The following is a 26561-nucleotide window of genomic DNA, read 5'->3' as shown; positions in this document are numbered from 1 at the left end:
GTCATTTTTTAATTATTAATAATCTATTAAATATATCCTATCTTTAAGTCTAAGTACATATCGACACCTGATATGAATAACATTGTAACTCCACTTACAATGTTTTTCAACTATAGCTTAAATTACATCTAGAAGGGATGACCTTCCTTTTTGGTCTAAAAACTTTTATCCTATCTATGTAAATATTTAACAAAATAACTTTATTGTAAGTGCAAATTTTGATTCACTTGGTGGAAACAATATTGTAGCAAATGTTACAATATTGAAAAAATTTATTATTCATGAATATTTCTTACAAAAACATGTGATGTTTACAGTGGATTGCACGCTCAAGACACATCGATGTCATCGATAGCGGAAACTTCTACATGCACCAAAGGTACAAGTTCATCATTAGATACGTCTGCTAAGAAAAAACAATACCCAAAGACGAAAAACCTTGGAAGGTAGAGACAAAGGGATCCAAGTTGTTTCAAAATGAATGTTTGAAGAAACCGAGGAACTCTGGCCAAGAATATGCTAGAATAACTGGAAAATTAACGGAAATGAGAGAAATGGAACCTGGATGTAACGATAATTGTAACAGAAAATGTAAATCAAAATTATCTGAAAGCGAATGAATCAATTTATTTTATAATTTTTGGGCAATACCTGATCATGACAAACAGAGCGAATATTTATTTATTGTTCTCAGACAAAGTTAAAAGAGTCACAATAAACTTGATATATGAATATAATTTGCAGTTAGTAGAACATCTACTCCAACCTTGTAAGAAAACATTTTTGGACACTTTCAACATAACATAGATTATGTGGTTAACTACGCTATTCAAAAACATTGATAGTCAGGAAGGTAGAGGGCGTATACCTTGAGGTACACGTGGTCGTGGTCACCGTAAGAACAGAGCAAATTCGGTAGACGAAAATGCACAGGAAAACCTGACGATTTAAAAGGATTAAGTCAAAATGATATCTTGGACTTCTGATATCATAGAATGATATCTGGAAACCAATGTTAAACGAAATGCCGAATTGGGATTTAGACATAGATAAATGCCAAGTTTTCTGGTCGAAAGAAAGTACAATATGAAAATATGTAGAGAACAACCACATGTTCTCAGTTTTTATTACAATCTAATTTCTGATCAATTATCATTTATAAACCTAGAACACAAACCAAAATTGAGCACACGAACTACCAATTCCGGGAATAAAACTATACAAGATTTATGGGAACAAATTCCTGTTTAGCTATTATAATAGATTACTTCCCATAACAACTTCAAAATATAAAGGTCTTATTGCTTTGTGCTCTAGTAAATCTATACCAGAGCAATATTGCTGTTTTTATTTTAATATTCCCCATTATCAACAAACACAATATTTAGACAAGGCGGAAACGGCGGGTTCGTTGGGAAAAATATTCCCATGAGATATTTTTGCATAATCACATTCGTGAGACATCCCAGAATAAGGTTCAAGAAGTCGCCCACGAGAAAAGTGGGCCAATTTCTTTTAACAATTTTTTTTAATCAAATTGCAAAAATCAATATTTTGGCCCGGACTAATTTTTTTTATGTTTTTTGGACCATTCTGGACAAAAAAGGTCTCTTATAATTTTTCTCTAAAGTTGATCTTTTTCGTGTTATAAGCAAGTTAAAATTTGAAAAACGCGAAAATGGCCATTTTTAAGGCTTAATAACTCGGTCAAAAATTATTATTTTGAAAGTCAGAAGTGACTAAATCAAAGTTTAAAGTCGCCGTTACATGATCCTGAAGAAATCTGTGTCATTAATTTACTACTAAGCTGTTATTTTTAATTAATAACAATGAGTGGTTGTATCGTATTGACGCTGCTGTAAATGTGAGTGCGAGTAAGATGCACAATTGGACTGCTGGAATAGCTTCTCTCTCGCACTCAGCATTTACAGCCTCGCACACGTGCATTGCGCTTATTATTATTACTTAAAAATAACAGCTTAGTAATAAAATAATGACAAAAATTTCTTCAGGATCTTGTAGGGGGGGGCTTCAAACTTTGATTTAGTCATATATTGACTTTCATAATAATAACTTTTAACCGAGTTATTAAGCCTTGAAAATCGCCATTTTTCGTTTTTTTCAATTTTAAATTGCTTATAAGTCGAAAACGATCAACTTTAGAGAAAAATTTTAAGAGACCTTTTTTGTCCAGAATGGCCCAAAAAATTAAAAAAAAAATTGTTCGGGCCAAAAATATTGATTCTTGCAATTTGATTAAAAAAAATTGTTAAAAAAAATTGGCCCACTTTTCACTTGGGCGACTTCTTGAACCTTATTCTGGGATGTCTCACGAATGTGATTATGCAAAAAAATCTCATGGGAATATTTTTCCCTTCGAACCCGCCGTTTTCGCCTTGTCTAATTCGGAAGATGACTCTGAATAAAAGTTTGCTAGGCAGGGGCTAATTTTGTTTTATTGAATGAAAAATTATAAACTGTTTTATAAGTTATCAATGTTTTTTATCAATGTGTATTTTATTTACTTCTTGTTAGTAGGTATGATGTGAGTTCTTAGATACTTGTGTCTGTAAAAAATCACGTTTTAATTAAATCAGTAAAAAATCTAATAAGGGGCTGTCCATTAATCACGTGAGGCTCGAAAGGGGGAGGGGTGGGGTCCATAAAAAATCACGAAACATCACAAGGGGGAGGAGGGTGTAGTAATACATCACGTGTATTTATTTTTTCGTCACACGTGTTCAAAAATCGAAAGCGGCATTGGTATGACTAATAAAAAAAATTAATTTTTCATTCACAATATTCTACAATACAACAACGCATTAATTTTCTTTCCTTTCATTCAAATTTCTATAATAAATAGTTTTATTAATATTGGATGTTAATGTTAAAAGCGACATGTGATACCTACTCTTCATGGTAAATTATCTTAAATTCTTAAGATAAGAAGGAACACTTGCGAAGTGTTTTGTTTCTTACCATGTGTTTCCACTAGGAATACTGACCCTGTCGCCGTCTCCTATTTAATTTATGAGGTTTTCGTCTGTACATGATGTATTATTATACCTATTATCTGATGAATTGGTAGTCTTGTCAGTTATTCTGTTGTTTTGGCACTGAATACATGGGTAAACAGGGTTGCTAGGTCAGTTTTAATTCTTCAGTAGTTTTAATTTTATATACTAAAATTAGATGGTACTTATAGATACGTGTATTTTATAAATACCTAAAAATAGATTTTTTGTAGATACTAAAAAATACACGTGATATAGGGGTGGGGGGAGGTGGTTAGCCTTAAACCTCACCATGTATCACCAAGGGGGTGGGGGGGGGGGTTAAAAAAGCAAAAAAAAACATCACGTGATTAATGGACGGCCCCTAATCTCTTTATTTTGATATTTACTTATTAGTTACCATTTATATGCACCTAATCAAAGAAACATACTTTGTTGAAACATCATTGTATAAGCCACTTACAATGATCACCTAAAATTCTAAAAAAGTGATATTTTAACTCGACTGAAATCAGGACCAGTAACGTAACAAAAGTGTGATACGTGAAAGTGAAAAACTGAGGAAGAGTTATAAAATATGGATTAAAAAACCTACAAAAAATATAAACACTCACGCAGTAAAAAATAAAATTTTGTGGAAATCGCTCTCCTGTAAATTAAGCAAAAGTGAGTTACAATGTTTTTCATATCGTGTGTCGATATTATCTATTTTGTAACACTAATTTATTAGGACAATAAAATTCAAATATGAAAAAAAAATTAGTTTGGCTTTGTACTTAAGAGATTGATAATTTCAAATTTCTGTTCTGAAGCTATTTCCTTGTGGCATTTTTATGATTAACTATTTAGTGGGAAATAAGCCACAATTAAATTGAAAAAATAATTTTATTAACGTTTCGAAGCCCAAATCGGGTTTCGTTGTCAAAATACAAAATACTATTGATACAAAAATCAAAATACAAAATACAAAATTGTATTTTGTATTTTGACAACGAAACCCGATTTGGGCTTCGAAACGTTAATAAAATTATTTTTTCAATTTAATTGTGGCTTATTTCCCACTAAATAGTTAATTCAAATTTTTAGACACACGTTTCGCAAAACTTCTATAAAACTGCTCCGGTTTCAGCTTCATAGAGAAGAGGCGGGGCAAGTGAACGACATTAGTCTAAGTGACTGAAGATTTTAGCTTTATAGACTAAAACGTTCTAATTTCTCTATAAAGCTGATTTTTTCAGCTTTATAGAAAAGAGGGCGGAGACATTGAATTTCATTAGTCTAAGAAGCGCTTCTTAGCTAAGTGACTGGTTTTTTAGCTAAAAGGCTGATTCTCTAAGAAACTACGACATATACAAAGATTAGAGAAATTGACGCCGAGGTAGTCCAAAGGATGATGCAACGTGTCAGGGGAATTATTAGGCAAATCGAAAATAATGGTCCCTTGTCTGTCATTTGAATTTTGATTTATAATAAGGATAGTTAAGTTAAATTGTTGAATAATTTAATAAAAATATAAGATTATTGTGGTCAGAGTTATATGCTTTTGAAATTTTTCCCAAAACTTTAGGACCATACGTTACTTTGGATAACCATATATAATTCAAAGCACCCGAAAAGCCAGGGGTGGCCACGGCCCCCCTGCCCATGGGTATGGGCGCCCATGCATGTGACACCTTTTCCTTGTTTAAACTGGAGGTTTTTCTAGTTTTTGTGTGGTTCAACTTCCTGTAAGCATTTTTCAATACACTGTTTTTTTTCCATTGTAGTCCCCTTGATTTTCTTCTCAAAATTTTAGGCAACACTAGTTGTTCTGCTGTCGTTGTAAGAAACAATCTTCGCTTTTCATTTTTGTTTTCGTTCCATTTTGGATGTAAACTTGTCCAAGTAATAAATGAGGCTACCTCAGCCACGTCTAAAATATTCATAAAAAATGCAAAAGGCTAACCGTTAGTTCGTCTTTTGCACATATATTTATGAACCATTTGGTCTAGCGTATCGACACCACATTTAGTACTATTATATTAGAGTATCATATCTGGTTTTTTGTCAACATCATCTGCACAGTAAGCATTGTGATGCATGGTAGACAGGACTAGGACACTTCTTTGTTTTTTTCGGAACGGTTCTTGTTTGGTAGAAAGTCCCGAGGAACAAATCTCTTATTTTTTTTCACTGTGCCCACAAGACTTAGTGAATTTTCCAGTAATTCATGTGCAAGAGCAAGATCAGTGAAATAGTTGTCGCAAGTCACATTCCTCTTGGAATTATAATAAAGCTCAACGAGTTGCTTTACAACTTGAGATGCAAGACCTTTGGCCACTGTAGTTCCGTTTTTTCCTGTATATAGTATTCCACCTAAAGGGTAATATGTTTTTGAGTCACAGGTCCACCATATTTTCATGCCATACTTATCTGGCATTGAAGGCATATACTGCTTGAAAGGACACCTACCTCGATACGGAAAAATTTGCTTATCTACCATTATGTTTTTCCTGGTAAATAGTATTTCTGAACGTTCTGGTTGACTTGATTCCACACATCGCGTATTGCTGCTAATTTGTCGTTCCTTCTTCGTTCAGACCTCGTGTCCTTATCGTCAACTTGAACAAATCTTAGCAAATTTTTGAATAGTTTTAACCCCATGGTAGCTTTAAATATAGTAGGTACATAAAACTTACTCCAAAGCATATTTACATTACTGATGTTGGCACTCAGGTGCCCTGCAGTTAGTAATAGTACAATAAAGGCATATAGCTCTGCAGAGTCGCAATATTTACAGTTCTCTATCCCCAGAACTTTTTAGGCTTCTTTATTTGTACTTCGTTCACACTATTTCGTTCACAATTTTTTCGTCCACAAACAAACAAAAGGAATCAACGGGATCATATACACTTTGATCAGGGCCTAACATTATTTTGTGCACTTTGATTTTTATTATGTCGCAGGACCGCATACGTCCTGTCGGTTGTGGTTGACTCTTCCAGTTAATTCCATCTTTAGTTTCAAAAATTACACACACAAATTTGGGAACTTGTAGCTACACAGTCTTCTTCATTATCACTCAATACTACTTGCTGATCATCCTCTTCACTCGCTTCCGAAAGATCATCTTCAATTTCAGAGTCACTTTCAATGCCACCTACTTCAGGAGATTCCTAATCATCGGAATCCCATAAATTATTAGCGATATCTTGCAGTTCTGCAGCTAATAATGGTTTTAGGGACATTTTAATCGCACTATCTACTTTCACTGTAATTCAATATAATTTTAGGAGCTTAGTTGTCGACACTAACATCGATATCAAACGACTGATAGCAGATGCAATATTTATTTCAAAATATGCATAGGTACCTACTTAACAATATTATTGCATTCCAACAATGATTATCAGTTTTTGAAATTCATTTAGAATACATATAACACCTATTGTTAGCATCTCTTTGATGTTCACATCAAAGAGATATTTACATTGTTTGTTATACCTTTAGACTTTATTATTGGATTTCCGGAATCATAAAAGTCGTTTAGATCAGAGGGCGGCAACGTTTTTAATGTAAAGAGTGAAATACTAAATTAAAAATTCATGGCAGGCGCCAACTATTTTTTGACCTAACAAATATATAAATATAAGCGTATAAAAAATATGCGTTTTGAATTTATTGTCTAAATTAACAATAGTTTAAGAGCGCAATAATATTTATTGAAGGGCGCAGTGGCGCCCGCGGGCTCCGCGTTGCCGACCTCTGGTTTAGATAATCCACAAAAACATTACCTGACTGCCAAATTAACTTCTGTAACACAGATTTAGACTTTAGGTATAAATAGAGAGATATCGAAACCCCATTTAACATCGTCCTTTAATAAAAGATCCTTTATTTTGACATATACGCAAGCGCAGTATCACATCCTTTATTTTTGTCCTGTAATAAAATACAGGCCGCCTGTATTTAAGGAAAAATAAAGGACAAAAATCTTTTAATAAAGGATCCTGTATTTTGACGTAACGTGTCAAAAATGTGACATATTTGTCAAATTATGTGAAGAAACAAGAAAAGAAAGTCGTCTAACTTCACTCAGAGTTGCCAGATTGGGGTATTTCCCCCCATTTTTGGGGTAATTTGAAAGCGTCTGGGGGAATTTTTTTAAGCTGTAATGGCTGGGGGATTTTTTGGGGGTAAAAAAAAATTGTGGGGGATTTTAGGGGGTCATGGTCAATTAAATTTGTGAATGTACATAGAACATTAGAATAGAACTGCATATTATTTGTACTCTCATATAATCGAAGATTATGGAACCTATGAATTATTTTAGCGCCCTCTGTTGATAAATAGTATAATTTTGGTTTACTGTTCTCTATACATTTGACTACCAAAATTCAAAAATCATGGATTGGTCTACATCTACGTTTTACATGCATGGCATGGCTAATAAGATATAAAATGAAATATGAAATGATGGTGTAAAATGTACATATAAATGAAAACAGAAATTTTCTTTTTTAGAAATAAGCACCCTGCTCGCTCATCATGTGTAAATCATAGAACAGTTAAAGTCTGTTCACTAAACTCATACAGAACTGGGTAGTGATTTTAGTAGGTCATTTTTTTTGTTTTTGCCAGTTGTGTCTGAGTTTACCGAACCGACTTATTAGCCATGCCATGCATGTAAAACACTTACTATTTAAATTATTTCCGAGGGGTCATATTTAAATATATTAACTGAAAAATTTATGTTTTTTGTAATTAACCATTCAATTCCTGTTTTTGAGCTTTATAATGTAATGTATCAAGCTGCTATGGAGTGAAGCATTGTCCATATAATATAATTATAGAGCTTAACTTCGTACTTTAATAACTACTCTTCAAACCAGTATAGAAAGGTATCTTTATTCAGTAGCTGATTATGGTAATCAGCTAGTTTGATATCAATATAATGTTAACAATATTATTGTTATTAATCAAATTATAAAAATATATAAATCAAAACAATAACAACAAACAATCCCTTCCCTGAGGCCTGAAATGACATTGAAAATTGACATCATATTCTGTATGAGTTTAGCGACATTTGAATTTTGAATTCTACGAACTGCGCATGCGCATCAGTCAGAAACCAGTCGTGGCGGCAAAAATTTAAATTTGGGGTATTTGAGCTTAAATTTGGGGGAATTTCAGTTTAAAAGTGGGGGATTTAGAAAATCGCATCTGGCAACTCTGACTTCACTTTTATTTATGTTTTTATCACATCTGGATATTTTTGATCTAAGTTGAAGTTTTATTTATTAAAAAGAACTCCTAAATAAAGGAATAACAGTTTATTCTCAGATATAGATTATTAATGTTTTGACCCAAATCAATATAAAAAAGAATATTTAAGACCATTGAGTTATTAGAAAAAGTTTGTAAACAGGAATTTAAATATAATTTTTGTAAATAATTTTAGTGTTTAATAATTAGGTACAATAATCAGACATAGAATTTCTTTACAACTCATTTAAACTCCAGACGTTTTTGTATAGAAATAAATATTTTTATTACAGATATATAAGATGTACCTACCTAATTTCAATTAATTTGAATGCACAAGTATCATACTTGAGACATTGTGGAAAAGTTTAGGATTTGTTCAAATTCTGCATTCAAAGGTAGAGTTCAATTCAACAGATATATAACATAAATGGTATTAAAATATAAACGGGTTCATACAATAAAACAAAGATTTAAGTGGTTTAAGTATTTATTTTTGAAATTTTTACACTTTCGTGCCATCAGCTTTTGTTTATTTAAATATACTGTCAAAATAATTCATCCACCATAAAGCTAATTCATCTATTATTTTTTTCCTTTAAAACACAGTTTTGGGCTATGTCGGCTCCATCTTTGTTGCCGAGCCACAAATCTTCGAGGGTACAAGGATAGTTTCTGCATGTAAGAAGATGTTCCATATTCTGTATTTTTCCATAGTCACAGTTCACATCAGCTTGGTCTATTTTCCTCCATTTTATAATGTTTGATTTTACTGGAGCGACCCCTGGTCTTATCCTATTTATAGTTTTCCGTGTTTTAAAGTCTAGGTCTAGAGATTGTCTGGTTCATTGAACCTAGGGAAGAGGAAAATACTCATCCTGCACTGTTCCAAGGAAGCTTTTCCTGGATTTTAGTCGCTTTTGTGGCGTTCAAGCTTTGTATAGGGCATTCCACTCATCCACAATCTGTTTAATTTTCTATATGTGCTCTGCAACGCATCTGTGTATCAACGGTTCTACAAAACCCGTTAAAACAAATTGTTCATACATTTTTGCTAGTTGTGGAAGTCCTTTTAACGGAAAGTGATATAACATATTTTAAAGGATACGTAAAATCAAACATTAATATGTATTTAAAAATTTATTAAAAAACTGCTAATAATAAAATACTTAAAATCAGACACCAATATTAAACTATATATATACTATACCTATTTATTTATAACTTTACTAGCAAACTGCAGTCCAATAAAAATAAAATTTTAAACTTGCCTAAATTGCGAATAATTTTACCACAAACAAACACACACAAAATGTAGTTGCACTAGATTTGCTCCTGTTTGAAAATGTACTGCCACAGCATGTTCGATTTGGCGAATGGATTTAGTGTCGGCAGTCATAAATATAAACCCAAATAAACAACAAAGCTTGTTCCATTAAATCGCACCACCTTCATATTTGTTAGTGCAAATTTCAATGAAACTGTAAAACTAGTAAAACTGAACAAGCTCATATTATTCTTTAAATATAACTTGCATCTTATTTCACATATTAATATTGGAAATATTCTCTTCAAAATACAAAATGTTCTTTCAATAACAGCTCTTGAAGCAATTTGTGATTAATTACACAGCACTTCAACTGCTCCCTAACAGATACATTGTCCATAAATTCTCCATTTCGTATACCCATAATATGCAAAAGTATTTAACAACTCCTTAACTCCCTTATAACATAGTATTTCTAATTTCACTTTCATGTTGTACTATGGTTTATGTTAAGTATTATGGGTTATGTTGTTCTTTAAATGACAAAATAATTAAATTCAATGTTTTACTCTTTTCAATGATCTTATTCTTAATTGTCTTGTTCTTACTCTTATTTTAATTTTTATCTCTATAATAAGGTCTTATTCACTCTTCTATGGTCTTATTTATACGAGATTACAAATATAATTTTATAGGTTATTTTTATATTTACAAAAATATTTAATGTCATTTGTCAAAATAAAAGATCCCTTAAAACTGCTTTTCGATAACTCTCATTACACATGTCCTGTATTTTTCCTTTATTAAAAGATCCTGTAATAAAGGAACTTTTAACTCCGAGTTTCGATATCTCTCTATTTACCTAAAGCCCCTTTACCTGACAAAATTCTTTCGACGCAGTAATTTCAAAAATGATAATCAATATGTTGAATAGCTCATGACTATGTTGAATAACTTCTTCTCATGAACTCATGACTACTTCTAAACAAATTCAGTGATGCACAAAATTCAATAAATTTTTTATCAGTTTATGATAAAAGAATTGGCGTCTCGGGTCCATTGGACCCAGCTTGCCCGGATAAGGGTTAAAACGATACCAAAAAATTAACAAAAAAAAAAGAATAAAACACACACACACAAACACATTGCAAAATGTCACAAAGAAATGATTTCTGAACAATTGTTGGCAAAAATTTTAACTAAATACGTATTTTCTAAAAAAAAAAATTATATAATAATATATTTTTCTACGACCGTTTAATAACATGCTCATTATTCTCTATTCTTTCATAGATAATAGCACCCATTACCGTACCCGTGAGTAATAATTCATTACTCACGGGCTGAAGTTATCACGGGTCATTACTCACGGGCTGAAGTTAGATTCAAGTGGCGCATGATTTTAATATTAATCGTATATAAACTGCAAATAAAATTACTTAAACTTGTTTATTTATACAATAATAATTATTGTAATTTATACCAATAATTAACTTCGAAAATTTTTTATAGGAATTTTAACTGTAACAATGTCAGTATATTTTTTACGTTTATATCTTGTTTACTACAAATTTTGACGTTTATCATTTAATTTAGTGACAGTGACAGTAGCGCATTTTGTTTATGTTAATTGGAATTTATAACTAATATTGTGTTTGTTTTTCAAGTTATATTGTGTTAAATATGTTATAACATATTATGTATAGTTATATTATTCTATAGTTAAATGTAAATATAAATTATAACTATATAATATGAAATACGTCCACCGACAACAGCCATTTCCTATTTATTAGATTCACTGACAGTAGGTACAAATTTAAGCTTATAATTTTTAGGAAACGAATAGAACTTATATTGACTATTTATAGTTGTATTTTTACAATAAATAAGAATTTAGTAATAATAGGCAACCAATTATTCAGCGACGTACTAGGGGTAAATAGCATTTAGGTATTTTTGTAAATTATAATTTAAATCTCGAGTAGTTGATAATTAAATTTTTTATTTTTCATGTTGTTCTGAAGCTATTTTCTTGTGGCATTTTTATAATCAAGTATAGTCAAATGGGAAATAAGCCACAATTTTACCTAAAAATGATTTTATTAACGTTTCGACGCCCAAGTCGGGTGTCGTTGTCAAAATACAAAATAATACTAAATAAACAAAAATGTTGTTGCTTAGTAAAAAATTCTTCTAATAATTTATTTAATCTGACTCATTTATATCGGCAATTCAGACACGTATTTTACATTTTAAAGTAGACGACTTTAAAATGATATTGCCAATATTGATGAGTTGCGTTCCTGGGACGACTTTACTAAAAGATAGTTCATTCGATTACATGAAATCAATCCCAACTCAAGAATATCCGCCACAAAAAATCATAGCATGTGATCTGTCTTTAAAAAGACAACCAAATGCAACGGTGGCACTGAAATTCTCGCGTTAGAGATTCCATAGTAAATCACGAGGGAAAACCAGGAAAAAACCTCGTGATACTATCCCGACATCGTAAGTATTTGGGTTTACATTTAGTTTACTCTCAAAACTAATAGGTACTAAATTCTGACTTGATATTTTAAATTTTAAACAATACTAAAATACTAAATATGTACTAACTCGATATGTTACTAATTTACTAATTGTGGTATTTTCTTTCTATTGACTTCCTCCTTTAATATGGGTTACTGCATTCTACCGAGGAATTTGCGACACAATTGGTTTCATTTAGCATAATTATTTTAATTTTTTACTAATTAAAATAAAGAAAAGGTCGTAGAAAAAGTATAGTAATCTACTCGCGACGGCTCGTGCCGCAAACTTCATCATCGTGAGTAATAGCCATCATTACATGCTCGTTGAATAATATACTATTATAATCATAAGATGTATAAAAAAATAAAAAATAAAAATGTGCATTGGGGATCGAACCCGTGTATATTAGGGTCATTAGGTTGTGAATCAAGGTGCATTAATGCCCGGTTGCACCAACAGATCTTAACCTTAAGTCGAGAATATCATAAGAATTAATATAATATAATTATAATATATTACAATCAGAATACCAGTGGCGGCTCGTCAGAGGAGGCAAGGGAGGCTCAGCCTCCCCATAAATTTAATACACACTCTACACTGTTTTGTTTATCATGAATCGCGAAAACAACAAGTACAACTCTCACTATTATACAACGTGTAAATTCCATATTATCACTAATTATCCATACGTACGGAGCATTAGCATTAGAACGCATGATCGCGTTTCAGTTTTATTACATATTATTGTAGGCAGGACCCTGGGTTATCCCGAGATGCATGAACGGAGCACGGAGCCGAGAAGCCCAACAGTCTCCGTTGCTAATGCTCCGTGCAGCGCAGCAGGCGTTTAAGGAGACCCGGTCTCCTAACAGTGGCATCTACGGTGTAGTGATGTTGATTATAGTTACAGTGGAACCCCGTTAACTCGGATTAATCGGGACCGCGGCCAATCCGGGTTATCGAAAATCCGGGTTAGCCGGAGAAAATGGTAAAAATTAATAAAATATGGTATGCTTACAGATAAACTCCGTTATAATTGTCACACAGACACTGGTAAACCACGTTCGCGTTCTGCACAAAACCACACATACAAAGCGTCATCGAGAGTCTTATTTTTAGCTTATTAGCTTTGCACCGATTGTCCAAACTGTCTTTTGTTATTATTTTGAAACAAAATTCTTCGATATTACTTCTAATTTTCTTCCAATCCGATACTGTAGATGTACCGACACCGTATGATGCTGCAAGATTCGCCTTTATCAATTCTACTTAATGCTTCTTCTAGTTTCTTTTCCATTGTCACTACAACATTTTTACGTTTTGTTGCTCTTATGTAGACAAAAAAACACGCAAACACAAAATCTGAATAGATTTACGAACGATTACAGAACGGAAGCCAACAATATGACTTTACTATACACAATACCGTCTCTGATGTTATGTTATTTAATAACAGTGATGACTATTAAAAAAATAATTTTATTGGTCTTTAGTCTTTTCTAAACAATGCTAAGACAGTTTCAAATAAATAAAGAATACTACAGGTGCCTGTTGTTTTCGATAACACGACAATAAATGTGGTGTGCCATGAGTCATTTTTACTATGGTATATGTAGTTCAAATTACACAAATACCCATTATCTCTCAAACATTATATTACATACATTTTTATTGTTGAAATATTTGTCTGATAAAAATCGGTCCGGGTTAGCCGGAGTTCCGGGTTATCGGGGGCCGACTTATCGGGGTTCCACTGTACTTTCGAGTAATCGTTACAAATCGTTACTTTTGTATAAAGTAATCATTTACAGTATTCGTTACTTTGATTACTTTTGTTACTTTTGTATTTGAGTACCGGTAATCATATCGAGAATTGCATTTCTCAGTATTTTGTATAAGATCCGATATAACAACGACCTTCACCGATCTATTTAATGGATAGAAATTAAATAATAAGTAATCTATTATGTTAAAAATTATTAAAAACAAGGGGTGACCGACATAATTTTTCCAGACTAATTAATAATTAATAATGAATTTTTTTTTATAAATTCTACTAATTTTTTGGCCCGGGCAGATATTATTTTAGATTTTTGGATCATAACAATAAAATAGACATAGCCAAGTCATTTAGGAAAAAATAAATGATTTTTAGGGAAATAGTGAAACAGGAAAAAGTTTTCAATAAAAAAATGGGTGGAAATGCATAATTGCAGTATGAAATGCATGCAAAAGTACATAAACATTCATCCATGATTGAATTGAAGAGCATAGGACTCAATGAGTCTCCTTGTCTTATTCCGCTGCCTATATCTATAGATTCTGTAAGTTGTTCATCTATACTGACTTCCATTTTGTTGTTATGGTAGATTTTTTCAATAGTTTTTATGATATCTAAGGGATGAAATTCTCTATTATACAGAAGATGGATTACATCTGTGAGTCTTAACTCTACTCTGTCAAATGCTTTCTTCAAGTCAATCAGACATAGAAATTCTGGTCTATTATACTCTATTGATTTCTAAGTAATTCGCTTTATGACGAATATTGCATCGTTACACGATCTTCCAGTACGAAAACCCTGTTGTTCATCTGCTAAACTTATCCTCTGATTCATTAGGTCTTGTAAAAATTTAGTTGTTAGTTTTAGGGTAGTATTTAACAAGTTGATACCTCTGTAGTTTTCTTGCTGCTTTTATCTCCTTTTTGAATAGTAGAATTAGTTCGCTTGTTCTCCATTATTCCGGTATTTTATTGTGTTCTTTCATTGTCTGTTATTGTTCTGTCATTGCTGCTCCACAATATCAGTAATCTCGAGTAATCTGTTTGCATCAATTAAGTGCCAAAAACAAACCCTCGAAACTCTAGATGGCGTACCTTAGCAGTAACCCTAGGCACCCAGGTGCTTCGGAGGTCTGTTCTGTTTGCATATTCGTGTTCAGTGACCCCAAATAGCACGAAATAAGAAAATCTGGCCCTTAATATATTGATTTTAACATGTTTATGCATTTTTCGATGCGTTTTATATACTTTAAAATGTAATAATGCATTTCCACCCATTTTTCCATTGTAGACTCTTTTCCAGACGTCATCCTAATCCTAAATACAATGCAAAAAATTGCAAGTCTCTAGGTACCTACTATATTTAAATATATATTTATTCCTGTGTTTTTAGTGTTAAATGCCCTGGTCTAATAAAAACAATGCCATACCTACATGTAAAATTAAAGTTGATGATCACAGTCTAAAATATTATCATTTCTACATTTTTTCCGGTCAAGCTAGGTATTTTTTTCTAGGCCTGATAAGAATAGTGTGTATTTATTATTAAAATCTAATGTGTTGCATTTTTATTTTCAGAGGAACAAACATCTGTGAATTATCTACCTCGACAAATCGTATTTTATCGTATAGACAGACATCTGTTTATGTTTCTGGGTACATGCTTTGTTAAATGATTTACCTCCCTATGCTTCAGCTACTTCTCAGCGCCCTGTAATCCTGTAAAACTCTTCATAGCCTTCGCCCTTCATAGATAAAATTTTAGTTAACTGTACTGATACTGAACACTCGTGGAATACCGGTCCGATTCCGATATCAATCGATTGTAGATACAATACTCAAATAGGTACTCGCTCTGATACGACTGATACGAAGTAACGAAGTAATCAGAGTAATCAAAGTAATCAAAGTAATCAAAGTAACGATTTGCCTCTCTGTATAGTAATCGTTACTTTCGGTTTTCGTAAGTAACGAGTACTTTGTAACGAATAGTTACTTTTTCAACATGACTACTACGGTGCCATCACACGCTGCCCGGAATACCAAGGGAGGCAGAATAGCTTATCGGCTCCGTTGCGTGGTTGCGTGCGTCTCGGGACAACGAATTTTAGGGTCCTGACTAAAAATACATAATGAAAAATCTAAAAGTGCGAATTTTGTTATGAAATTTGATATGTGGGATTATAATAATATTTGGAACAACTTGCTCAAATAACTTTTTCCGATATCTCTAACTCAAAGCAAAATATCGGTAATTTATGGTGTTTTTGAATTCGCAGTAGGCCGCGTTTAGAATTAAAAAAATTCAGTTGAGTATCTTAAAAAATTTGAAGCTTCATTATGTATGGACTGCAAAACTTCAAATCTGTATTTATTTTGATATGCGAGGTATCTATTTACAAATAGATGGAATTGTTAACAAATAAACGACACAAACTTTGGTATTATACTTTTACAATAATTAGACTAACTATTTTTAAAATGATATGATATCATGAAATTATGAATTAGGATGATATTATGAAATGTAAATAAAAAATGGTCAAAAAATGGGGCCTTAAATTACATTTTTTGGCGCATTTTTTTATTAGTGCAAATTTGTCTAGATATTTTACAGTTAGGTATAGCCTCCCCTATTGTAAAAATCACGAGCCGCCACTGAAGAATACCATAATATAATAATAGATATAATTGATCATAAGGTAAGAATCTAAAATTATGGAGCAACGTAAGTGATACTCAAGGAGGCCCTATCTATAAGTAGAGCTTAGCTAAGCTGGAGCTTAAGATCTGTTGGTGCAACCAGGCATTAAATGCAGCCAATTAGACACACCAACTGAACGTTTTAAACTTATTGACGTTTGGTCATATATTTGCTTATTGTGTGAATTAATCAAATTAGTTTGATTTTTGTGGACTTAAATATTTAAATACAACCAAATGTAGAGCAAGAAAACAATTAGATGAAGATTGGTAGACATTTTGTTGAAAATCAAATTGTGTAAATCGAACCATTACCTACTACATTTTGCATTTTCCAAATAGGTATGTAATTTTTTATTACAATACTAAAACATTTACAATTAAGTACCTGTTGCTTTTAAAAACTATTTAAGTCAGTACAATAATTTAATATAAACGTACTTTTGTCCCTGTCCTCACAACAATAAAAACTAAAACACAACATTTGTTTGCCCATAGCCGCCATATTGAATAATTTTTGACAGATCATTTTAATGCCCAATCAGAGCAAACCCATAACGTTTCATCTGCGCCTAGTACCAAAAATTTTTGATGAATTCGCGCACATGTGGATTTACTCTCAAACGCCCCTAAAGAAGTACAACTTCAAAAACCAAAATAATTTTTATCATTTGAACAAATATAACGCTTGGAAAACACGGGGAATGGTGCTTACCTAATGTTTTCTTGATGAAACGTCTCGCAAACTTGTTGTGTTATAACATACGTCGTGCTATCTACAATATCGACGTTGAGAACTGGAAATTTATGTTGGTACAAATAACTCTCCAAAAATGTTCTTAGAGGTATATCTGGAACTACTTCTTCTACGACTGTAATAAAGTCATTGGTAGTAGCTGTATGATAGGCGTATTTGTTTAAAAACTTCTTGATTATTTCTCTGAATTTTTCCTGACCAACTTGGTCCTCTAACATTAAAAGAATTGCCGAAGCCTGAAAACGTGAACTTATAAGAAGTATTCAACAAAAATAGAAATAAACAATTTGAGTTCACCAGTTCTACAAACTATCTACTTTCTGTGGACCATAATACTATTTCTATTTACTTTCTATTATGGATAGAAAAACGAAATAATTGCTGATACCAAAATAAGAATTGTCAGATCTTTGCTCCCTCCAGGTTTACTTGATGCAATCGAGTGTAGTATACAGAATAAAATTAATAAAACGACGATTGAATCACTGATAATAATATTATACAATATAATGAGTAATATTAATAATTAATACGAGTAGGATACACTGCAAGACAGAATTCAGGGATATAGAAAATTATGCTCATTTTCATAGTTAATTTTTTCGTGAACAGATTAACGGATTCCGCTGATTTCTTTTATTATTTTAGATTTTTCTTTAGTATTTACACATTTGTGTAAAATTTTACTCAAACTTCTTTTTTGTACTTATACCAGGTGGAAAAAAAAATGTTTTCTTATGTTAAGTTTGAGACACCCTGTAGGAAGTACAAGGTACAAATTTAATGTGAGTACCTATACATCGAAATTTTATTGTGGTCTTATACTTTGTGAACATTTTATATTTTGAATGTTCCTGGTATCTTTAGAAACAAAGAAAATAGAGGGTTTTGTAGTTTAACATGTGTTTTAACCAAAACAAAAGTTTGAGACACCATGCAGCGAGGAAAAGGTGCAAAGGTGGGTGGGTATACATCAATACTATGTTGTGGCTACAAGATACTGTGTTATTGATAAGTGAAAATTCAAAAAAAGTATTCTTCGTACTACTAAATTCATAATAATTAAAAACCACGGTAAAATCTCTGTAAGAAACGTATAGGTTTTCTTACTACCGGTATGTAGGTACATATTAAGGAAAAATACCTGGCTATTGTAATGTTCTAAGGAAAACCTTTTTCCTTGTACCTACTTCCAGTAGGTATAATAAATTATATAAATAGCAGGAGGATATTTCTTACCTTTTCGTATACAAGACCGAGAAAAACGTCATCAATTTTACTCGAGTCTGGTAAATATTGAACGATTGGCTGGCTTTTTTTATAGATTTCTTTTTCAAAAAAATCGGTAAATTGAAAAGCTTTCATTTCACCAAGCTGAAAAATAAAATGTTTTAGATTAAGGGGATAGATACATAGTTTCGGCTTTTTAAATGGGATTCATGTTTTTCGAATCCTGAGAAAGCTAATAAGTATTTTTGAAAAATTTAAACGCAGAATGAAAGATTACGTGCATACCGAGGGCCGAAAGTTCGTGAAAACTTCTATAATATTTATTTTAATAAGTTACAAGGGTAAAAGCTAAGAGAAAATGTAGTTTGATTTTTAATTTTAAATATCTCATTCAAAAGAAACTTTTTATTTATTCTAAGGGACTTTTGGCCCTCGATAATAATTTAGTCTTTCATTCTGCGTTTAAATTTTTTAAAAACATTTATTAGTTTTTTTCAGGATTCGAAAAAATGGACACCATATCCGTGGTGATATTTTCCAATCGAACATTCGCTATCTTTGTCATACAGCGCACTGAGACAAATAGAATATGGTTATAAGTTACAAGACAGTGACTTAAATATTTGACTTGGCAACGGGAAGATTTTGAGTTGTTGATTAAATAATATTGATAGTGTATTTGATACATAATAATACAAAGTTATTTATTGTTTATTATTTTATGGAAGATACAAGCAGAGAATAAACTAGGATATATTCTGTGATCCAAGTATTTTTTGATAAAGATGTTCAAAATTGTAAGCGTTCCATAGTAACAATATATTATTTAAAAATCACTTTATCACTTTTCCTATTTTGTCGATTGAGTATTAGGTTTTGTTGTACGGTATATAAATTATTAAAATCACTGAATACATAGTTAGTGAAACAATTATCAGTAGTAATAACCCAAGGACATTGATAATTGTTCGAAAAAATTTTATAACAGATTTCGAAAGCTTGTTGCTTGGAAACAGACCGACGCCGTAGGCGGAGGTCTGTTGCCTGTAAGCAACAAGCTTGAGAAAGTTGTTAAAAAATTTTTGAGTATTTATCAATGTTCAAGGGTTATTCGGATAGAAAATTTTTTGCTGGTTATGAAAAAAAATACAGAGCAGAAACAATTTATTTAAATGTGCAATTAACAATTCTTCCACCGTCCGATTTCCATCTAATTCATATTTTCTATCATTGCAAAGTCCATAAACGCTTTCCATACAAATTTTTTACTGTAAACAGTATTCTTTGGTATATTTGATTCGATAATTTCATTAATATTCTCATCAGTATTACAACCAAATCGTGACATTTTGAAATATTGAATATTTGAAATGTCAAAATCGAAATGAAACGAAATGTAGGTATCCATAGCTACATGATTGAGTGAAAACAGCCCATGGGATCTGTTTTCAGTATAATGTTGGTTTTATTGGTTGTATTCAATCAGATGACCACAAATTAATTGATTTCATTGGATTTCTAATTGAGCAAAAAATTTTCATCTTAATTAACTGAATTAATAATTCAAGCAATTATACAAGTTATCCAAGAACGTTCAAAAGTTAAGGATGACATTGTCAAATAATGTTTACATATTTATCCATACCAGTGAGAATTTTACTACACGTAATTTGACGTGTAAAGACAGAAAAAGTAGGGATAGCCATTAAAATATTTGCGCCTACACTCTTAATCAATTAAAACAATGTACCAGTATTGTATAATTCTGTATTTTTGCGTATCTCAAAATTAGTAGTTTGACTATTTTGTTTTTTTTTCTGGCACTATCACTATTGGTCCTGGAGCTGTTAGACATTTTTGAGTAGGTATTTTAGGCAATCTGAAAAATTTTCAGGTGACACTTTCATGATAGCCTAATACCGGTCTGGCTGGAGGGTAGTTTGTTAAGCTGGATAGAACTTCAGAAGATTTCATCTGAATCTGTACATACTATTAACCAGTATAAAATACACAACTACACATGCATAGCTTCTTCTTCTTCTTCTTCTTAACTCAGGCGAGACTCGTTAGTCTCTGGCACTTGGTCATAAGACCTTTGTACCAAACCCTGTTCTTCTCCTTAAACTTTAATAAGTCCTGTGGCCTCAACGAAGGCCAACAGTTTTCTTATTGGTAGTTTTAAGATCTCTTCTGGTTCAAACCTCATTTGACCAGTGAAGTTCTGCCTTACATCATCTAGCACACTGCAATAGCATAGTATGTGTATGGCAGTTTCTTCTACCATTTCGCACTTTCTGCACCATGGTTCATTCACCTTACCTAGTTTGTATAGGTGATTTCTTAAACGACAATGTCCAGTCACCATTTCAGTGACCGTTTTGATCTCTCGTTTATTGAGGTTCATCAAACTGTTCGAGAGTTTTTTATCAATATTCTTGATTATTTTTTTAGTCTGGATTTGCCCTTGAGTGGTTCTCCATTTATTTTGATGATTCTTTATCAGCCATTTCTGAACCTCGTTTTTCATAGCATCTTTAGTGATGCCACAGAAAGGTTCTGGGCCTTCAAAAGTTTTTCTCGAGCCTTGTTTCGCTAACATATCTGCTCGTTCGTTCCCATGCACCCCTTCATGACCCGGCACCCATATTAAAGACACTTTGTTGTCTTTTGCCAGGTTATTGAGGAGAGCTTTGCAGTTTCTCACTAGTTTTGATTTGGTGAGAGGGTTCTTTACAGCCAGAATAGCCGATTGGCTATCTGTGTAAATGTTGATTCTCTTAGCTTTAGGGTCCTCATCAATTATTTCATCAATGCAGGCCACCAAAGCAAAAACTTCAGCCTGGAACACCGTTGTATGTTGACCTAGGCTGTAAGATTTATTATAGTTACATGTTTGCCCAAAGACTCCTGATCCAGTACCATGGGCAGTTTTAGATCCATCAGTGAACCATATTAAGTCTCCATTAATGTTTGGGACTTTTTGTTCTCTAGATGGTATAATTGTGTTAATCTTCTCAGTGAAGATTAGTTCTGGTGTCATCATATCTAAGTTCATCATAAAGATGTATTCCTCAAGTATAGTCCCAGTAATGTTTGTGTGGCTATTCAATACATAATTTGGCCTCCAAGTATTGTTTGCTTTGAGCCTCAGGATGGTCATAAAGGCTACCGCCGAAATATACAATTCCAGCGGAGGGAGACCTGTGATAGCCTCTAATGAAGCCGTTCCTGTACTATTCAAGGCTCCTGTTATATTTAGAAGCGCTTGTCTTTGTAGGGTGGTGAGAGTGGTCACACAAGATTGCAAAGCCGTCTTTCTCCACCAGAGTACTGACCCATAAGTAACTGTCGGTCGTATCACTGATGTGTACAACCAACATATCACCTTTGGTTTCAATCCCCAGGTTTTACCTACAACTCGTCTGCAGTTCCAGAAGAGTCGCTTAGCCCTATTGGTTATATTGGTAATATGAGTATTCCAATTGAGTTTCGAATCCAGGGTTACCCCTAGATACTTAACCTCATTGGTTCTTTCCAGTACCTCTCCAAATAATTTCAGCTCACTCAGTCCAGTAAGCTTCCTCTTATTTGTAAAGGCTACCAGTTTAGTTTTAGAAGGGTTCACGGAGAGGTTCTCTTTCAGACACCAGTTCTCTATGTAGTGAAGGGCATATCGCATCTGATACGCAACAGTGCTGGGAAATTTTCCCCTAGTTACTATCACGATATCATCTGCGAAACCCTGGACCCAGATTCCTTGGGCGCTTAGCCCATGAATCAGATCATTGACAACTATGTTCCATAATGACGGTGACAATACACCGCCTTGAGGGCATCCCTTAGTTGCCCTCAGATTTATGGTATCTTCATGCGTATCTGTGGATATTATTCTGCTCTGAAGCATCTGAATAATCCACTTGCATGTTGTGTTGTTGATTTTCTTCCTCACCAGTGCGCTTTGTATAGACTCGATTGAGGTATTATCAAATGCACCTTTCTGATGCAGACTCCTTTCGAGTTCCGACACTAGATTGTGCAGGGCGGCTTCACCTGATTTCCCTGCCTGATACGCCCATTGCCGTTGGTGCAATGGATTTTCATTTAAATTGTTTTTCTTGATGTGTTCGTTCAAGATTTTTTCCATGGTTTTTAACATGAATGAGGTCAGACTTATAGGCCTGTAGGATTTTGCTAAGGTGTAATCTGTTTTTCCTGGTTTGGGAATAAACGCCACCCTTGCCCTTCTCCAAGCTTTGGGAATGTATCCCAGAGCATGGCTAGCTCTAAATATTGTGATCAGGGGACCCATGATTATTTCCAGACCCTCCTGGAGAAGCTTAGGAAATATACCATCCGGTCCCGCAGTTTTATAAGGTTCAAAAGTTTCAATAGCCCATCTGACCTTGTGAGAACCAAAGATCTCGTCAGAGGTCAGCCAGTCCCTTTTGGTTGGGCTATTGTTTGCTTGATGATTGTTATTAGCAGTCAATTGCGTCGACCCTGGAAAGTGAACACTTAAAAGATGCTCTACAGCCTCCTTCTCTGTGTCCGTATACTTCCCATTGGGCAATTTCATTGACTTGGGTTTGTTAATGTTATCTCTTTTGAGGATTCTGTTAACCCTGGCGCTTTCAGGTACACACCAAGTTACTTGCCTGGGAGGGCGACTTTCTTTTAACGGGCAGTTTTCCTCATATGAGACGACTATTGCATGCTGCAACCAGTCTACTGCCATCTCAACCTCAACATTGTTTTTTGGCCTTTTAGGATAATTCCGTACCCTTGTTCCAAGATCCCTCTTAAAGGATTCCCAATCGGTCACCTTAGGGTCTCTATAGAACCTTGGTTCCGGTTTGACTGAGTTTATCTCAAAGCATATGTATGCATGATCCGATAAGGATAACGCATCCGACACATGCCAGTCAGATATTATGTTCCCAATCCCCATAGAGCATAGGCTTAGGTCGATTAGTGATTCTGCTCTTGATATCCTGAAGGTGGGCTTATTACCCCTGTTCAGAAGATCAAGTTCAGTAGTGCAAAGGTACTCAAAAAGTAACTTACCTCTATTGTTTGTATCTCTGCTTCCCCAAATGATGTGGTGGGCGTTGGAGTCGACTCCAATGATAAGTTCTGTATGCTTATCATTGGTGTATTCTAGAAGGTTCTCTATATTAGTCCCTGGAAGTTGTTCTTTACTGTCAATAGGAAGGTAAAGAGACGCAACAATCAACTCTGTAACCAACCCATTGCAATTCAGTTTAATTCTGGCAGCTGTCATGTCTCCCGTACAGAGCTCCATAACTGGTACCAGGTTAAGGTCAGATCTACAAAATATACAAGTTCCGATTTTATTGTCAGGTACTCCCAAAATTAGTTCCCATCCCTTAACATTTAATCCCCGTATCTTACCTTCATTTATCCACGGTTCTTGAATGAGCACCATATCAATATTTTTCTCAGCTACTTCCTGGCACAAAAGTGCCGAAGCTGTTTTTTTGTGCTGCAAATTGATCTGTATGATCTTAATGTTGCAGTTTATTCATTTTTGGGGTCTCTAACAGGCCCTCTTGTAATTTCTTCCACCTGCATAGATTCCCCTTCGGCCTCCTGCAGTTCGGAAGTAATCGTTGCAGGTTTTGGTTCCCCAGTGTTCCCAGCCTGTCTTGCTTTACCCTCTTCCAACGGTATAATACTTGCTCGCTGTAGAAGGTAATAAGGCTTCCATTGAAGCCTTTCGAGCTGTGCCTCTGACTCCTTATCAATTCGGAGACTCACATGCAGTCCTCCGTCAGTTGCTGGTTTGGAACTCAGAATTGCCCAACGACTGGTCCTTAGTTCAGGATTTTGTTTTTCAATTCGTGCCAGTGGCACTTTCAGATCCTCATTTTTAGTCTCTGGAAGGTACATCAGTACACGCTTCGATTTTGGGAGTTCCTCAGCCTTAACGACCTTCCACTCCGTATTTTCTTCAAAGAAATCCTTTGTGATCTTAAAGGACTCCTCGTCAGCACATATCAACCCATAGTATCCATCCATGAGCCGATTACCTTCGTAACGAGGTGCGCAAGGAACCTCATCGATAAGTTTAATTAGGGCCTCTTTTATTGCCCCAACGTCTTTTTCCGTTACAGATATGTCTGGGTATTCTTTGGGAATTATTGCCGTCTTTATTCCCGTAAGAGCTGCTTTGTAGTTGCTGCTGAGCTTTTTGAAAGAGGCAGCAGCAGTTCTGCTCTTTTTTTATTAATTTCTCCTCAGGAGTGCTTCTATCAGACACAGTCCGCTTGACAGCTTGTGTGATTTCGGCATTTCCAGGAGTTTTATTTTGAGGTCTAGGAGGTAATTTGACCTTAGAAGTGTCAATTCCCTGTTCTCTCATTTTCCGAAGCTTTCTTCTCTGTGCCCCAGATATTTTTGGCCGAGAATCCGCATCCTCAGCATCTTTTAAATGAGTCCGCATTGGGATTATTATGGGATTATTTTCTTCCAGATTCTGCCGAACAGTCTCAGTGGAAGTTTGATTGTTTGTTGGGTTCTCCTGCGAGACCCCTAGGGTTAAATCTTTTAAATTTTTGCATGGTTCCATATTGATCCCACGAGTATGGGAGAAATAAACTGTCCATACCAGCAGCGCTCCCTGTGCCGGTACAAGGCCTTAAATGAAAGGGGGTGTGGCCTGGTTCCCCCAGTCGACCGTTTGAGACAGTTCAATTTAGACACACAACTGCCATGCAGGCCTGGGCACGGTACAATTACACCTTTACCTTGTGTGTTGGGGGTGTAGGTTTAGTGGGAAAAAGGATGAAGGAGGGATAGCATTTTCTGGTTGTACTCGGAGTGTAGGATAGATACAGCTGGTAGATAATATCGGGTCGGTTGACTATATATTGGCGATGTGAACAGTGCCGTAGAATGGAGATGTGGCAGTGAAGACCAGAGGGTCTTCTACTTAAATTTACGCCAGGGGAGTGGTACAACCAGACATGGGTGGGTTAACTTAGGGCGGGCTACTTCTTGGTCGCTGAAGCAGTTCATACATTCCTAGTCTCTCGAGTACCTAGGAAAGATTCCCAGATACTCCAGAGAGCTAAGTCGTGACAGGAACCGGTCTGGCGAGGTTGTTTCACATCCTTTCATACTTACCATGCATTAGGCCTTGCCCGTTTATAGGGGATGCCTTCTTTCATCGGAGAGCTCCTTATTAGGGAGATCCCATGCATTCGTACACACATACTTGATCCACTTCCTGCGCCAGACTACGGCCCTATCTGAACAGTCAGCTTAAGCCCCCGAACCAACGTCAAGGTCGTGAAGCCCCTATCGGGGGACATGCATAGCTATGTACTTTCTTTCCGGACAGGGAAGTACACTTGTTATTTTGTCAGGGTATTTTTTAATATTAAGAATAAATATTTTTATGAAATTTTCTAACTGCCAGGTGATCAACCAAATTACGCGTGCATATGAATGAAAAGCGCTATAGGTAAGCAGCAGTATGAAAAAGAGCATACATACAGATAGCTGCTTGCGTCATCTATCTTAGCGAGTCAGTTCGCTCGAGCAAAATCACGTGACCTGGCGATAACCATGTTGTTGTGCCTCAAAATGTTGGGGTAATTATTATATATTTTACATTTCTCATATATCTTTTTATTAATTAAAAGTTAATACGAATTACAAAATAAAATTTGCAAATATGATAGAAAAAAATAAAAGTATTATAAATTTGGGCCTATCCCAAAATCCCGACAGCTAAAATCCCGACAGCCACAATCCCGACGGCCAAAATCCCGACACGCCAGAATCCCGACAGGCCAAAATTCCGACAGGCCAGAATCTCGAGAGCTTTGATAAGTTTCTTTGTAACGAGGTCGTTCAGTACCATTTAAACTTCTGTGGTGAGCGGATGTGTTTAAAATATTTCTTTCGCTAAATAATAATTACCTACCGTTATCAAATACACATTAGAAACTAATTATCACTTAATAAGTATTTTAGGTGATACGAATAAAAATGTGAT

The 26561-nt window shown here is 34.2% G+C and overlaps 1 protein-coding gene across 2 annotated transcripts in view; it reads right to left on the bottom strand.

Annotated features, from left to right (window-relative positions):
- The window catches only part of LOC114340546 (glutamyl aminopeptidase-like), a 278341-nt gene that overhangs the window by 98759 nt on the left and 153021 nt on the right, over positions 1–26561 (bottom strand). For both annotated transcript variants that reach the window (XM_050645533.1, XM_050645534.1), the window contains exons 7-8: positions 18548–18682; positions 17267–17544 (exon numbers count right to left, since the gene is read on the bottom strand). In XM_050645533.1, coding sequence (XP_050501490.1) covers positions 17267–17544; positions 18548–18682 — 413 coding nt within the window. The remainder of the gene's footprint in view (positions 1–17266; positions 17545–18547; positions 18683–26561) is intronic.

This window comes from Diabrotica virgifera, chromosome 3 (genome assembly GCF_917563875.1).
Source record: "Diabrotica virgifera virgifera chromosome 3, PGI_DIABVI_V3a".
Lineage (NCBI taxonomy): Eukaryota > Metazoa > Arthropoda > Insecta > Coleoptera > Chrysomelidae > Diabrotica > Diabrotica virgifera.
The sequence above is the reverse complement of the archived record's forward strand: the minus strand, read 5'-3'. Positions and strand labels throughout refer to the sequence as shown.